General features: G+C 41.4%; 1 protein-coding gene across 3 annotated transcripts in view; it reads left to right on the top strand.

Moving 5' to 3' along the window:
• Dse (dermatan sulfate epimerase) overlaps positions 1-14,825 on the top strand; it is a 66,023-nt gene that overhangs the window by 36,149 nt on the left and 15,049 nt on the right. For all 3 annotated transcript variants that reach the window (XM_027402126.2, XM_027402127.2, XM_027402129.2), the window contains one exon: positions 13,767-14,020. In XM_027402126.2, the coding sequence (XP_027257927.1) occupies positions 13,767-14,020 (254 nt within the window). The remainder of the gene's footprint in view (positions 1-13,766; positions 14,021-14,825) is intronic.

Here is a 14,825-nt window from a genome sequence, read left to right as displayed (position 1 = left end):
CTACCTCCTACCTTCAGTGTCCTTTGTTGCCTGTTTAAATGCTTTCTGAATTGCCACAGGGAGTTGTACTTCAGGCCAGAAGAAGGCACCTTTCTTTTGTAGTGGAGTCTCACTTTGTATATACAGTGCAGGTAACATGTGTATACAATTCTGCACTGTCTTTACATATAAACATTTAAAGTGTATCTTTAAATGTTTCTAACAAAAACTTGGCAGTCCCGATGTTTGCATTTTATGTATCCCTTATTTCCTGTCTTGAGGGGAAAGTGTTAATTGGTGGGTATTGAGTGTATCTGTAATGACACTAAACAGTGATCTTTAAAACACGATTACAAATGTCACTTAAAATTAAACAATAGGTTTGCCTATTGGATGAAATAAAGACTCTGTTTTGGCATTGTGGTCTTGCTCTCAGTGCAGTCTTAGTAATGCTAAATGGATATTTGTAATAACTTGTGAGGCTGGTGATGGTGCAGGTGTGCTCTCTGGATCTCTTGATAATGGTACAGGTGTGCTCACTGGAGCTCTTGATAATGGTACAGGTATGCTCATTGGATCTCTTGATAAAGGTACAGGTGTGTCTACTGACTCTTGATAGTGGGTCTCTTGGAAAGCCAGGTGGTTCATTTTCTCTTAGATATCTTCAAAATGATCTTTAACTTTTCAAGCACTAAGGCTTTATCGATAAAGGGATCACATTTTAATTATGCTTAATGAGCTCTCTCATTCATCTTTCCTTTTTCTTTCCACATGCTGGCTTTGAACAGAAGGAAGGGGCACAGTCTCCCAAATATGCCTGTGATTTAGAAAACGTGTGTGTATGATGGCCCGTTGTGAGTGAATTGGGAAAAGAGAAGCTTGTTAGTGGCTGTAACATTAGTCAAGGAGGGAAATGATTAAGATTCCAAGAGTGGGGAAATGATGAAGCAAAGTATGAGTTCTTTTAGCATTTGGGCCATCCTTCAGAAGACCTGTCCCAGCTATCCTCCCCACTGCTGACTTCCCGATTTGTGTACTGGCCTCAAGAACCTATACATCTAACAAGTCGCCCATGTGATTCTGAGGTCCACAGAGACTTACATGGTAAAGGAAAAGCTTGTGAAGGATGGGCCTGAGTAGCTGGTGACAGACTGTACCTAGGTGAGATAGGGAAGGTAGGCAGGAGAGTCAGCTGATGGGAGAGAGATGATATTTCACTTTTTTTACATGTCTTTTTTTTATGACATTGTCTGTTCTTCTGTCCACTTGATCTGTCTCACTTGCATGTATCACCATGTAAGCAGATGACTGTTTGCCTCTGCCCCTGCCCATGGATACAAGGGCTCATGGATGCTGTAGATTAGATCTGAACTAACCATTACAGTTCACATGGTGGAGGCACTCAACCCTTGGCACAATTGGGAGTGGTGAGAACTTTAGGAAGTAGAGCCTATCTGGTTTGAGGAAATCACATGAGGCATGCCCTGGAAGGCTATCCTGGAACTCCAGCCCCTTCCTCACTGTCTGTTTGCAGCTGCCATGATATGAACCATATAGTTTCTATCATAATGTTCTTCCTCACCACAGGTCAAAACAATGGGGCTAGTGACAGACTGCAAACTGAAACTGTGAGCTAATTATTTCCTTTTCATGAGTTGATTTTGTCAGGTATTTTGTCAGACTATGGAAAGCTGACAGACAGTTTTAATGCTTGGTGAATATCTTGGTGTTTATCTTTTTTTAGGGCTTCCTCACTATGGCTTCCACTGCTTACAAATTCCTGCTCGTCTCCTGCTGTGCTCTGCCCACACGTGTTTGCCCTCTACCTCCCACTATTCTTTTTTTTTCCTCTAAAGATTTTATTTATTTATTATGTATGTAACCTTCTGCTTCCATGTATATCTGCACACCAGAAGAGGGCACCAGATCACATTACAGATGGTTGTGAGCCACCATGTGGTTGCTGGGAATTGAACTCAGAACCTCTGGAAGAACAGTCAGTGCTCTTAACCCCTGAGCCATCTCTCCATTTTCTTGAGTCTCTTGAACACAGTTTGTTGAGCAGCTTTTCTGTCTTTTGACTTGTAAGTGTTTTGTGATTTTATTGTTTCGGTGACTGACATGTTGTCTCCCCTGAGACAGCTTGCACTGGCATCTTCAAGGATGTCCTGGGCCTGAGCAATAATAAGTTGTCTGCTCCTGGGGAGCCAGACTCATCCATATCTTTCTTTCCAAGTCTATCAGACTCCCGTGTCTAGAATTAACTGCTTCCTCCACGATGTGTCTCCAGCCCTGTATCTCCTGCGGTTCTCATTGATGTTTTTGTTTTGTTTTTAAATTCGACATATTGGTTTGTGCTAGGAACTAGAGTACACATTTGGTTGTTTGATCATGAGTGCATGTCCCAAGGAAACTTCTTTCCAGGGACCTCTAGGCTCTGCCTCTCCCCTGACAGTGCCTTCCCATTCTCCATAGGATGTCTCACCTGCAGTGTCATTTTTGGTTTATATGTCAGTCTTCCTCATTCGCCAATGCTCTTGCTGAGGGCCCAGAGGACCTAACATAGTTATACCTGTCACAGACACCACAGGAACACTGCAGGAGGAGGTGACTTTACTGTGAATGACTGCCTGGGTTTGCCAAGAGCAAATCCCAGTCTCCATGCAGCTGTGAATGTAATTTGGTGACTTGCACGCTATGGCTGCTCATGTGCCTTTGACCCCACTATGTTGATGGATTTCTTCCCAGCAACAGCACTGTCACTCTGAAGACCCACCTGTCACCAGTCTTTGGTTTAGTCTGTCAGCCTGTAGTCACAGAGACAGAGTGAGTAGAACCATCAGGATTTGCACCTCTCGTCTCCCCAGGGTCTTCTTCCCAGGGTCTCGGGTTACCTGCCCTTTGCAGTGCTGTTCCCCCAGAATTCTTTCTTCCCAGAACCCTTGGACTTTGAATTCCATCATCTTATATATGTGTTCCCATTGCAAAGCTTTGGTGTGTTCACGTTAAAACCACCTTTTCCTGTCTTTGAAGAGACTGGTTAGCGGTATTCGACAGTAGGAGGTTGGTTGTATGTCATTGCAGGAAGGCTTAGGACTGCAGAACCAGACTGCCTGTATTCTAACATTGTGTCCCAGCTCTGGGACCTTGAGCATATTACTTGGATCCCTGTTCTATAAGTTGGAGATAAATATTATGTTTGTCTCATATGTAGTTTAGAGGATTTAGTGAGTTAATGAAACACTACTATTACGAGTATATTCTTCCCAAAAAACTGAAAGGTTTTCCATAGAAGACTCCAAGGCTGTGGGGTGGGAGTGGGGTTAAAAAAAAATAAAGTTCAGTTGGAAGAGTTTTGAGGTCCCTACTCAGCATCATAAAGGAGTCAGCAGTTGCTGTGGGCAGAAGCTGACCAGCCAAGCTGTGGAAAGAGATGTTCACACTGAAGCTACATAGAGAACTTCAGGGTCTGTGGATCTGTGTAGAGAGCTATGGGTCTGTGTTGAGAGCTCAGGGACTATGGGTCTGTGTGGAAAGCTCTAGGGACTATGGATGTGTGTGAGGATCACTCCAAGGTCTGAGGGTGTGCGTGGAGAGCTCTAGAGATTGTGGGTATGTGTGTTGAGAGCTCAGGGCCTGTGGGCCTGTGTGGAGAGCTCTAGGGACTATGGTGTGTGTGGAGAGATCTGTGAGAACTCTCTCTCTCTCTCTCTCTCTCTCTCTCTGTGTGTGTGTGTGTGTGTGTGTGTTTGTGTGTGTGTGTGTTTGTGTGTGTGTGTGTGTGTGTGTGTGTGTGTGTGTGTGTGTGTAGAGCTCCAGGGACTGTGGTGTGTGTGGAGAGAGCTTCTAGAACTGTGGGTATGGGTGTGGAGAGCTCCAGGGACTGTGGAGCTGCCAATGGAGCTCCAGGGAGTCATCACATCACCCATGTTAGGGTGAGCTTTCTGGTGTTGCAGCAGCAGCTTTTGAGTTATTGTTGCTCCTCATCCATGCTCCTGCTGCTAACTCACTGCTTCACCAATTTGGAAATAGGGGCAGTCACCCCTTGGGAGTGAATAGACATGTATTGGTTCTCTTCAGGAAAGTCACATAACAACTGTGTGACATGAAGCTGTATGTTACTGAGCTCCGTTACCCTGCTTTTATGTTTACCCTTTACAAATTAATGCCAACAAAGACAATTTCATTTGTAATAAATACAGCTAATTATCTCATGAAAGTTAATCATCAACATACTCAGTTTTAAGCATTTTGCTAAGTATCAAAACATAAAGAAATATAAGCATGAGTTATACATCTGTGTTGCCTAGGGTTCCTTGGTTTAATATAAGGAATGGACATTATTAATGCAGGTGACAATATCATTAGCCAAGTTCAAGCATGTAGGGAAGACCTCGGAGATATTTGGCTGAGGCCTGAAGCAAGGAGGAAGACTTTCTAACTGGTACAAGAACAAAAAATGTCAATCAAGTGCTGGAAGGAGAGACCCATGTTTGACTGTCCCTGGCAAAAGCAGCTGATGCCCAGCGGCCTGGCAATCCGAGAAAGTGGTGTGCTTTTAAGGAACTGAAAATTTACGATAGGAAGTAGAGTTGGTTGTGAGGTTTTGAGTCGGAGGCAGCTGCTGTAAGACCCACTGCACCATGTGAAGGAGCTGGGACTTTTCTTAAGAGCACTGTGAAGCCATTGGAGGATTTAGCAGAACAGTGACATGATCCGATGTGTGCATGTGACCTTTCTACTGTAAAAATAAAATCCCCAAAGAACAATGTGTGTGGCAGCTACAAGTAAAGAACTGAGGATCCCAGTCACAACCCCTCTACCAGAGAGAGAGAGAGAGAGAGAGAGAGAGAGAGAGAGAGAGAGAGAGAGAGGAAAGCTTTCTATAGTCATCTTAGCCTGCCTCCATCTAGTTCAGCAAGGTGAACGTGAAGTCTTACACATGCTTTGCTTTGCTTTGCTTTGCTTTGCTTTGCATGGGGGTGCGGTGGGGTGGAGTGAGCTGTCTCTCTATTTTCTAGTCTTGAACTGCTGGAGGGATTCCTCTGCCATAGCACTAAGTGCTGCCACTGCAGATACACGCCACCACATCCTGGATCAGTCTTTTTTCTGGGGTGTGAGTGTGTGTTGGGGGTAGGTGATGGGGACATACGTGGGCTTTGCAGACAAGCATTCTACCTCTGAGTTGTACTCAGCCCCATCTTTGCTCATTTTTACCTAAGTCTCTGTCTGCAGTTTCCTCTGCATCCCTTTATTTTCTTTCCACTTTGTTCTGATCTTGCAGACCCATGGCTGATCTTTCGTTCTGAGACACAGTTAGCTGATGTTTTCTTGTGTAGCAGTCTGTGTTTTAAGGGGAGTCTCTGCTCACGAATAGGAGTAGGTGACAGGTCAAGCTGGAAAGCGTATTCAGGTAAGATCCTGGTATAGGAAAGAAACGGCCGTTCCCATTATAAGGAGGTAACATCAATGAGGATGGATGATTGTATCTGTGACCCACAAGCAGCAAAGACTTTATTTTTTAGATTTTTTTTTTAAATTTACTTTTCAGATGTTGGAGGAATGATAGGGTTCATCACTGAGCTTGTAATGCTTGGAGCTGGTGGAGAATTCTGAGAACAGGATTTGGATATTCTGAGCTTGAAAGTGCCTGTCCAGTTCACCTCTCTCAGGCTTTGCTTCTGCTACTTCTGTTTGCCAGTCTCTCTCTCTCTCTCTCTCTCTCTCTCTCTCTCTCTCTCTCTCTCTCTCTCTCTCTGTGTGTGTGTGTGTGTGTGTGTGTGTGTGTGTGTGTGTGTGGAGGGGTGTTGTGTGGGTGGGTGCGTATATAGGTGTTTCTTTATACCTACATATAGTTGTCACGAAAAATTAAGAAATAGGAACTATGCCTTTAAATATAATGTGCATGATTTTTGAGGATGGAGAAAAATGTTTAGAAGGGAAGTTCAAAGGTCAAATTTAATGAAAGTGGTTCTACTGCAGTAAGTCACTAGTGAGGAAGACCGAGAAGTCAGGCAGGCACTGTAGTCATGTGGGTGCCCTCAGATCCTTTGCTGGAACTAAAGGCAGAAGGAAACAGCGTGCTGTCTCCACCTAGAGGGACCGTGGAGGGGGGGGGGTGGAATCTATCAGATGGAGAAGGAAGAGATCCTTCGTGAGCCGCAGGTAGTGATTTGAGCGGGGGGGGGGGGGGGGGGGTAGGAGCAGTGTAGTGAGCATTTGTTAGTTCACTCAGGACTCACTGGCAGTGCATACAGTACCATAAGAAAAATATCCAGAGAAAGTGAAAGAGGAGAATAAATAAAACCCACACTCAGTAACTATGATCATATATTAACTCCAGTCTCTTCTAAAGCATTTTGTTTTGGTTTTTGTCTTCTTGGTTTTTTTGCTTGTTTTTCATGGCTAGAGGCTGAGCCCAGAGCCTTGTATTTGTCAAATCTTTAAAAACTATGTGAAGTACTTTACCTTAGCTGACTGTTGATGTGGAGGTATACAGTATGGCTAACTCTGGTTTAACAGCCTCATTTGATGTCATTCCACCTGATCAGAGAAGATGGGAGAATGATTTCATTCAACAAAGAGGTCAACTTCTGTTTTCATATGACAAGACCTACATCTTAGGTATCTTTAGATTTAAAACTGGGGAAAGTTTCTTTTTCCTGGGTTTTGAAGATAGCTCACGAATTTGGCTCGTAATTTCTCATGATTTTTAAGTTTATTCTGTTTTATCACAACATAAAATAGCATAATCTAACACACACACACACACACACACACACATATATATATATATAATATATCAGTGTTCTACCTGTATAACACACACACACACACACACACACACACACACACACATATATATATATATATATATATATATATAATATATATCAGTGTTCTACCTGTATATATCCCTACCTAACAGAAGATGGTGCCAGATCTCATTATAAATGATTATGAGCCACCATGTGGTTGTGAGGACTTGAACTCATGACCTCTGGAAAAGCAGCCAGTGCACTTAGCCTCTGAGCCGTCTCTCCAGTCCCCAAAACATTTTTAAATGATTCACAAAGGAAAGTTCTAGCTAGCTAAAGTGATGATAGATAGATAGATAGATAGATAGATAGATAGATAGATAGATAGATAGATAGGGATAGATGTACTTTTTGAGATTGTGTCCCAGGCCATAAAACAAATTAACATTATTGGAATACAGGCTGCTATAAAATTTTCATTATTTATTTTGAATGTAAAATGCTTCTAAGCAAAAAACAATTGTTTGGAGGCAGAGGGATGTCCTCCTTGTTTTTGGCACAGGTGATAAGTTACATCTTTCTTAAGTTGACTGCTGAGCACAGGCAGTGTGTTTGCATCTGTGCCACCGCTCAGCAACCTATGCTCTCTGCTAGGGACATTTTGAACTTGAAGGTGTGTGTTTGTGTGTATAGATAAAATGCCCCTTCCATTTAAATAATTGTGGTGGTTTGAGTGAGAGTAGCCCCATGTGCTCATTTAGTTGGCTATAGAGACTTTGAGAGTTGGGCTAAATGAGTTTGTGTTCTGATATGGCTACAAGCCTATGGGGGGGACAGGGAGTGGCATGTGGTTTGAGTGAAAATGGCCCCACAGGTTCATGTGTTTGAATACTGGGTGCCTAGTTGGTGGAACTGTTTTAGGAAGGGTTAGCTGTGGCCTGACTGGAGGAGGGATGGCTTTGAGGCTTAAAAAAGCCCATACCAGGCCCAGTCTTTCTATGTCTCATGCTTGTGGATCAGGTATAAGCTCTCAGCTACTGTTCCAGTGCCATGTCTGCCTGCTGCCATGCTCCCCGCCATGATGACCATGGACTCACCCTGAGACTATAAGCAAGCCCCAGTTAAAGTTTTTCTTTCATAAATTGCTTTGGTCATGATGTCTTTTCACAGCAATAGAACACTGACTAAGACAAGTATGCTTTATAATCTTACTTTTTTCCATTTTATGCCATTCTATTTGTCAGGTTGCATTAAAACATGTTGGTCATAACTTAAATACTCACTTAAAAATCTGTAGTTTGAAAACTGTGCTTAACATTTTGACAAGCACAGGATTGCTCTTCAGAGAGACCTATTTCACTATCCCTTCCCCCTGGACATCTCCAGTGAGGGTCTATACCCTTCTCTGAGTGGTCTTTTTATTCTGTAATTCTGTATTTAGAATGCTTCTTCCAAAAATACATTGAAAAGTATTTTTTCCCCATTAAGAAGCAGTATGAGTCAGGCGGTAGTGGTGTACACCTTTAATCCTACCACTTCAGATGTGGAGGCAGGGGGATTTCTGTGAATTCTAGGCCAGCCTGGTCTACAAGCTAGTTCCAGGACAGCCTCTAAAGCTACAGAGAAACCTTGTCTTGAAAACAACAACAAAAGAAGCAGTATAAGTCTGTGATTAATAAGCACATTTTAGGTTTCCAGAACTGAATGGAATATATTTCTGCATATTTATTTTCTACTGATTCTCAGAATAAAATAAGGTACAGTCCATTCACTGTTTTCAAAAGGTGCCTGGATTTTATGAAGTTTTGTATACTACTTTAGCAAAACCATCAAAAATCATAAAGTAAGGAAAGAATTTTGATAAATCCTTCTAAAGTAGAAGAATGAGACAACTATGACATTTCTGAGATGGTGTCCCCGAGGAAGTAAGATTCTACTCCCTACATCCTTGTACCATAAGGAATACTTGACTTTGGTTAGTTTTAATTGTCAATGTGACATAATCTGGGAAGAGAATCTCAGTAAGAGATTGTCTAGATTGGTTTGGTCGGTGGGCATATCCTTGGAATTGTCTTGATTAATTGAGCTGAGAAAACCCAACCTTTGTGGGCGGCACCATTCACTAGGTTTAGGTCCTGGTATAAGTGTGGAAATGAAGCTAAGTACAAAGGAGTATGTATGCATTGATTTGTCTCTGCTGTTAACTGTGGATGCTGTGACTAGCTGCTTCAAGATCCTGCCTTGACTTTCCCACATTGCTAGACCATAACATGACATTGTATGTTTAAATATTCCCTTTTTACCCTAGGTTGCTTTTTTAAAAGATTTATTTCTTTTTTGTATGAGTGCTCTGTCTGCATGTACACCTTTACACCAGAAGAGGGCATCAGATCCTTCTATAGATGGTTGGAAGCCACCACATGGTGTCTGGAAATTGAACTCAAGACCTCTGGAAGAGCAGCCAGTGCTCTTAACCTCTGAGCCATCTCTCCATCCCCCTAAGTTGCTTTTTCTTGAGTATTTAATCACAGCAATTCAAATATAACCAATATAAAAGTTTTGCCCTAAGAAGAAAACGATGTATCAATTTGATTACAGTGTTTTGCTGTAATCAAAATCGAGCTTTGTTGCCTCATATTGCTCTGTGGCTTTTTTTTCTCCATGTTTGTGGATCACATGCTAAGGTAAACAGGATGATAACCAAATGTTAGGCAGCAGCAGGAAGAAAGAATGGAACTGGCGCTAGAGAGCTGCAAGACTGGACTCTAAGTCGTGTTTGTTGCCGCTGTAACTAAGAGTAGATAAATTGGTTAAAACAACAGAAATGTATTCTCTCACAGTTTGGGAGGTGGAACTCGGAGGACAAGGCGTGTCGCATGATTGCTTCTTCCTTCAGTAGGTTCTGAGGGGGAAAGCATCTCTTGTCGTTCTTTCTGTGTCAGGTGGTTACAGAAAATCACAAGACAATAAATACATATTCTCCCACATTCTTACACAGGTATGTTGTCTTAAAAACAATTCTTATATCTTTTCTATTGCATTATAGCTCATACTTTGTAGGTGTATTACAGTTTAATTTTGTGTTTGCATATTTGTTTTGTTTTTTGTTTTTTTACTGTTCATGGTTTACTTGGTGTTTTCATTGGCATGACATTTGGGTAGTTGGTTGTATTATCCACACATAGATCTTAGGTTTTATATAATATTTCAGTGTACACTACAGACACACAGATATTAAGCACATCTGTAAAATAATTTTTGCCTTGAAGGTATAGTGTAGTGATAGATTCTCTGGTACTTTTTGATGCTAAGTCAGCTCTTCAGCTCAAATAAATCTTAAACAAGAAAAGAAAAAAGAATGCTAATGACAGCAAATGCTGGCATAAATGTGAGGACAGGGAAACCCATATTTATCTCTTATTTATAGTTGACTAGCAAATATTATTACCTGTGTTGACCAAATCATAACTGAAATACCCAAGTTCCTTTACTTTAAGCATTTGTGTTAATAGTAGTTATAGAAATGAAATAAACAGTTGCTATGACTTGGATTATGTTCCCTCCCAAAATATTTTCATGCTGAAGATCATTCCCTAACATGGATAGTTTTGAAGATGTGGCTTTTTCAGAGGTAGTTAGGTATGGATGAGGTTATGGATGTGGGCTCCTCATAGTAGGATTCGTGCCTTTATGAGAACAGACACTTGAGCATTCTCTCTTGACCTGATGCATTTGTTCAGAAGCCCAGAAAAAGCCTTGTGAGAACACAGAGAGACAGAGAGGGGCCCAGTATTCACCCAGCAGGGAGAGAGCTTCCAGAAACACCTTATCATGCTGACTTGCTGACCTCAGACTTTGTGTTACAGAACTGTGTGAAGTGACGTTTATGCTGTTTGAGCCATTTTGTTACAGCAGCTCAAGCTAAGAGCACACCAGGAAAATCTTAGTAATATATGTCTGTGAGTCTTCAAATACTAAATACTGGTATTTTCCAGATAACTGTATTTTATCTACTATCTACATCAATTAATAGTATATGAAAAATTAAAACTGTAATAGTTTTGACATTTTAAAATCAGATCTAAAAACGTTGCACAACAACATTACTGTCAGACTTCTTTATATTCGTATTTAATCAAGTAATTTGTTAAATTTGAAGCAGTGCAAACTTCATAGGTGATCTGCCACTGTCTTCAGTGCATGATAAGTAATTCAGAAAGCATTCATGAGAGTGGGAGTGGCCTATGCATGTAAAATTGTTATAATAAAAATTTGGCCTTATTAGACTGTTAAATTTTGTAAAGATACTTATGCCATTTTTCTCCTTTCTTTTCCTTGAACCCAGGGCACACACATGCCAGGCCAGCATTCTACCATTGAGCTGAAGTGATAGTAAGAAAGATTTTTAGAAAAAAATGTAAAAGTCATAAGTACCTTGTAGAAAGGGAGGTGCTGGCTTTACATTCTTACAAACCTGGCATGTCTGCTGTCTAAGCTGATGTGCCTGAAGAAACAAAGTTTCACAGATGTGTGCTTGAAAAGTATTGGAGTAATCTCTTCAGATATTTATGGATATTCATCTTTGTCTCTGCAATAAACCTACTCTAGTTCCATAAAAATTAGTGGTGGTGTAAAATACATAGACTTTTAATTCTTTTATACTCAAGTCTGTTTCTACATATTACCCTTAGAAGGGCCTTTTTGCCCTTGAGAGGCTGTGTAGTATCATGCTGTTGTTATTTTGAGTATTTGTTGGTGTTTGTTTGCAGTCTGACACATTTAGCTGTACAATATAAAAATGAATCCACTGTGTTCTTCCCAGTTTCATCAGGAGAATGTTAAGTTCACCGAGCCAGCACCAACTGGCTCTTTTGTAGCTGGCTACTGAAGGGTCACCGATACCCCTGATGTTTTGATAATATTAAACACTTGACAGTAGCTGAAATGTGAGTCCAGAAAGAGTTAATGTCTCTAAAGCCAACTGGGAAAACGTATTCTAAAAGCATTGCTATCATATTTAGTGTGGCTGAGAGTTGTAAGTGATATGGGAAAACTTGGAAATCGGGAAGGTGTCTGCATTCCTTCGCAAGATCCTTAGTTTCTCCCTGTTTTATAAAGACAGCAAAGCTGGAAATTGTGACGTGGCCTATGAGTGCTTTACAGGGAGGAGCAATCAACTCCATCCAGACATCAGTATTCAAGTAATAGGTTTGAACTCACCTCAGAAGATTGGTGAATATATATACATATATAGTCTAAGGCAGTGGTTCTCAACCTGTGGGTTACAACCCCTTTGGGTGGGGGTTGTATGTCAGATATCCTGCATATCAGATATAAACAATGTATAAAAGTAGCAAAGTTACAGTTATTAAGTAGCGACAAAAATAACTTTCTGGTTGGGGGTCACCAGCCACAACACGAGGAACTGTGTTAAAGAGTCATAGCATTAGGAAGGTTGAGAAGAACCACGCTGTAAGGTGAAAGAAAATTAATAAATGTCTGCTTATTTTCTGAATGACTCCCCACTTAATTAGATTTTTCAATAAATTGATTAGCAACTTCTCATATCACATCGAATAAGACTTTTTTTTTTTCCTTGCTTCATCCGTGGGTTGAGAGCAAATTTCTTTTATTTTCTATGACCATAAAAATACAATTTTATTACTATTCTCTGTAGCCGAGACTGGATAAGGCTGTTGGGGGAAGGATTTAGATAAACTTCTAGATATGCAGCTATGAAAATGATGCTGGAATGAACCAGAAGGTGCCATAAACTCTTTATCTACCAGAATGCTTTGTTGAGTTGGAAACGGCTTGAAAGGAGCAAACTGAACATCCAGGACCTAGAAAATAAAGCATTGTAATATTTTACAAAGGTTAGGGATTATATCCCACATTCTGTTTGTATCAATAAAATCAGTTTACACAGGTGTGTAAGGGCTTGAGTGGTGACAGCAAGCTACTTACATTAGCGCTGTTGTGGCTAGGTGTGCACACTGCTATTTATAGGTACATCATTACGTGGTACAATGACACAGAGCTGGGTGCTAACAATGTGGCCTGACAGCCTCCCCAGTCACTCGTTCCCAACTCTCTGACAATGGCATAGTCTTGGGGTTTGTTTTCTTTCTAGAAGCAGGAAGCTGTTTGCAAGCATCACAGTGCTGGCAAGCTGAATTGCCACAGAAGGGCATCGTTGTTTAATATGAGCAAATGAGTAAGAAACTCGTTGACCTTTGTCTTTTCAGTACCAGGCTGTGGTACCAGGGCAGCTAATCAGAATGGTGAGGTTATTATAAATGCAGAGAGATCCTGCCAAATGCCTGGTTTCACAAAGACCACATAATAGTTGTGAGCAGTGTGGCCTGGTTTCATACATCAGTTCATTTTTCCTTCATTTCCAAAATTATTTATTGAGAGTCGTCTGTGTGCCATATGCATTCCTGTGGTTGGGGATCCAATTGTGATTGGAACAGAGAAAAGACCCCTTTTAAGACCTAAATTCTAGTATGGTACTCGCCTCATCTCCGAGTCAGTCTCATCAGTGTTTTAGCCACTCTTCCCCTCACAGCGCTGACCTGGTAGTTCTGTCCAGACTGCAATGTTGTAGGCCACCACACTCTGTGATGACCAGCTGAGGGAAATGATGTATCAGTACACTTGTTTAACTGTTTCCAGAAGGCATCCTTAAAACCACTCATGGAAAGCAGGGGTGAGTCCTGAGCTGGCTTGTCATTACATGTTCTGTTCTTTATATGCCTCAGTGTTTTCTTCCACCTCTCAAGAATGGAAAATCTAAAAAATTTAAAAAATTTAAAAAAAAATCTTAAAAGTCTCGGTGTAACCAGAAGCCTGGGAGGAGGGAGATGTGTTTTAAGTCTGTCATCAGCACACAAGCCCGCCTTTGTGCTGGAGTCTAAAGTCCGTTCTTGTCCTTAGACCTCGGCTTATCTTTTCACTTGTACACTTTGTGAAGAATGATGGAAGTGGTGAGGCCTACACTCAGTCTGGGATTATCTTTCTTTACAGGTTGGTAAAAGATGCTCCTTGGGATGAAGTCCCACTTGCCCACTCCCTGGTGGGGTTTGCCACTGCGTATGACTTCTTATACAACTACCTGAGCAAGACACAACAGGAGACATTTCTGGAAGTGATTGCCAACGCCTCGAGCTATATGTATGAAACGTCATACAGGAGAGGATGGGGCTTCCAATACCTTCACAACCATCAGCCCACCAACTGCATGGCCTTGCTGACTGGGAGCCTCGTTCTGATGAACCAAGGTGTGTGTGTGAACCTAACACAGCCATAGCATTGCCCAAGCCAGTGTCAGGCAGAGCCACCATGTTGGAAGCACAAACATTTTCCTAACTATCCTTGGATCCCAATTAAGCCCACAGATGAAGCAGTATCCATGGCAAATCTAGGGCAACTGACAACACATAACTTTTTAAATTTCAGTGATATTAGCCTACAGGTTTTCTAATACTGGTCAATAACTGTCCCAGACCACACCCCTGTGACATAGGATTAGTGATAACCAGACAGTAGAAGATTGTCAACCTAGAATAAATGGAAGCTTTTAAAGCCTAGCTGGTTTTAAATTTGAAATGCAAATTCCTAGCATACACAAGCATGAACCAGATACAGCTGTCACCTCCCACCCCTGCACACACATAAAGAACCTGTTGGAACACCCAATCTAGATCATTCGAGTCAGAGTCGGAAGCAGTTTTCATGGTCTTTGAGTTACTTTGCATTAGTACAACACATGTTTGTCCACACTGTTCTTGTAACTTTAGTTATGACCCCTATGGAAATCTGTGACTAAGACTTTAAGGAAAGCAACTCTAAGATCACAGTGAATTACTAGAATATTAAAAATATCATTGGAGGGGCTGAAGAGATGGCTCAGAGATTGAGAGCACTGGCTGCTCTTCTAGAGGTCCTGAGTTCAATTCACAGCAACCACATGGTGGCGCACAACCATCTGTAATGATATCTGGTGCCCTCTTCTAGCATGTTGGCAGAACACTGTATACATAGTAAATAAAATCTTTTATAAAAGATATCATTGGAGCTTGGAAA

The sequence above is a fragment of the Cricetulus griseus genome, chromosome 2 (assembly GCF_003668045.3).
Source record: "Cricetulus griseus strain 17A/GY chromosome 2, alternate assembly CriGri-PICRH-1.0, whole genome shotgun sequence".
Taxonomy (NCBI): Eukaryota; Metazoa; Chordata; class Mammalia; order Rodentia; family Cricetidae; genus Cricetulus; species Cricetulus griseus.
The sequence above is the reverse complement of the archived record's forward strand: the minus strand, read 5'-3'. Positions and strand labels throughout refer to the sequence as shown.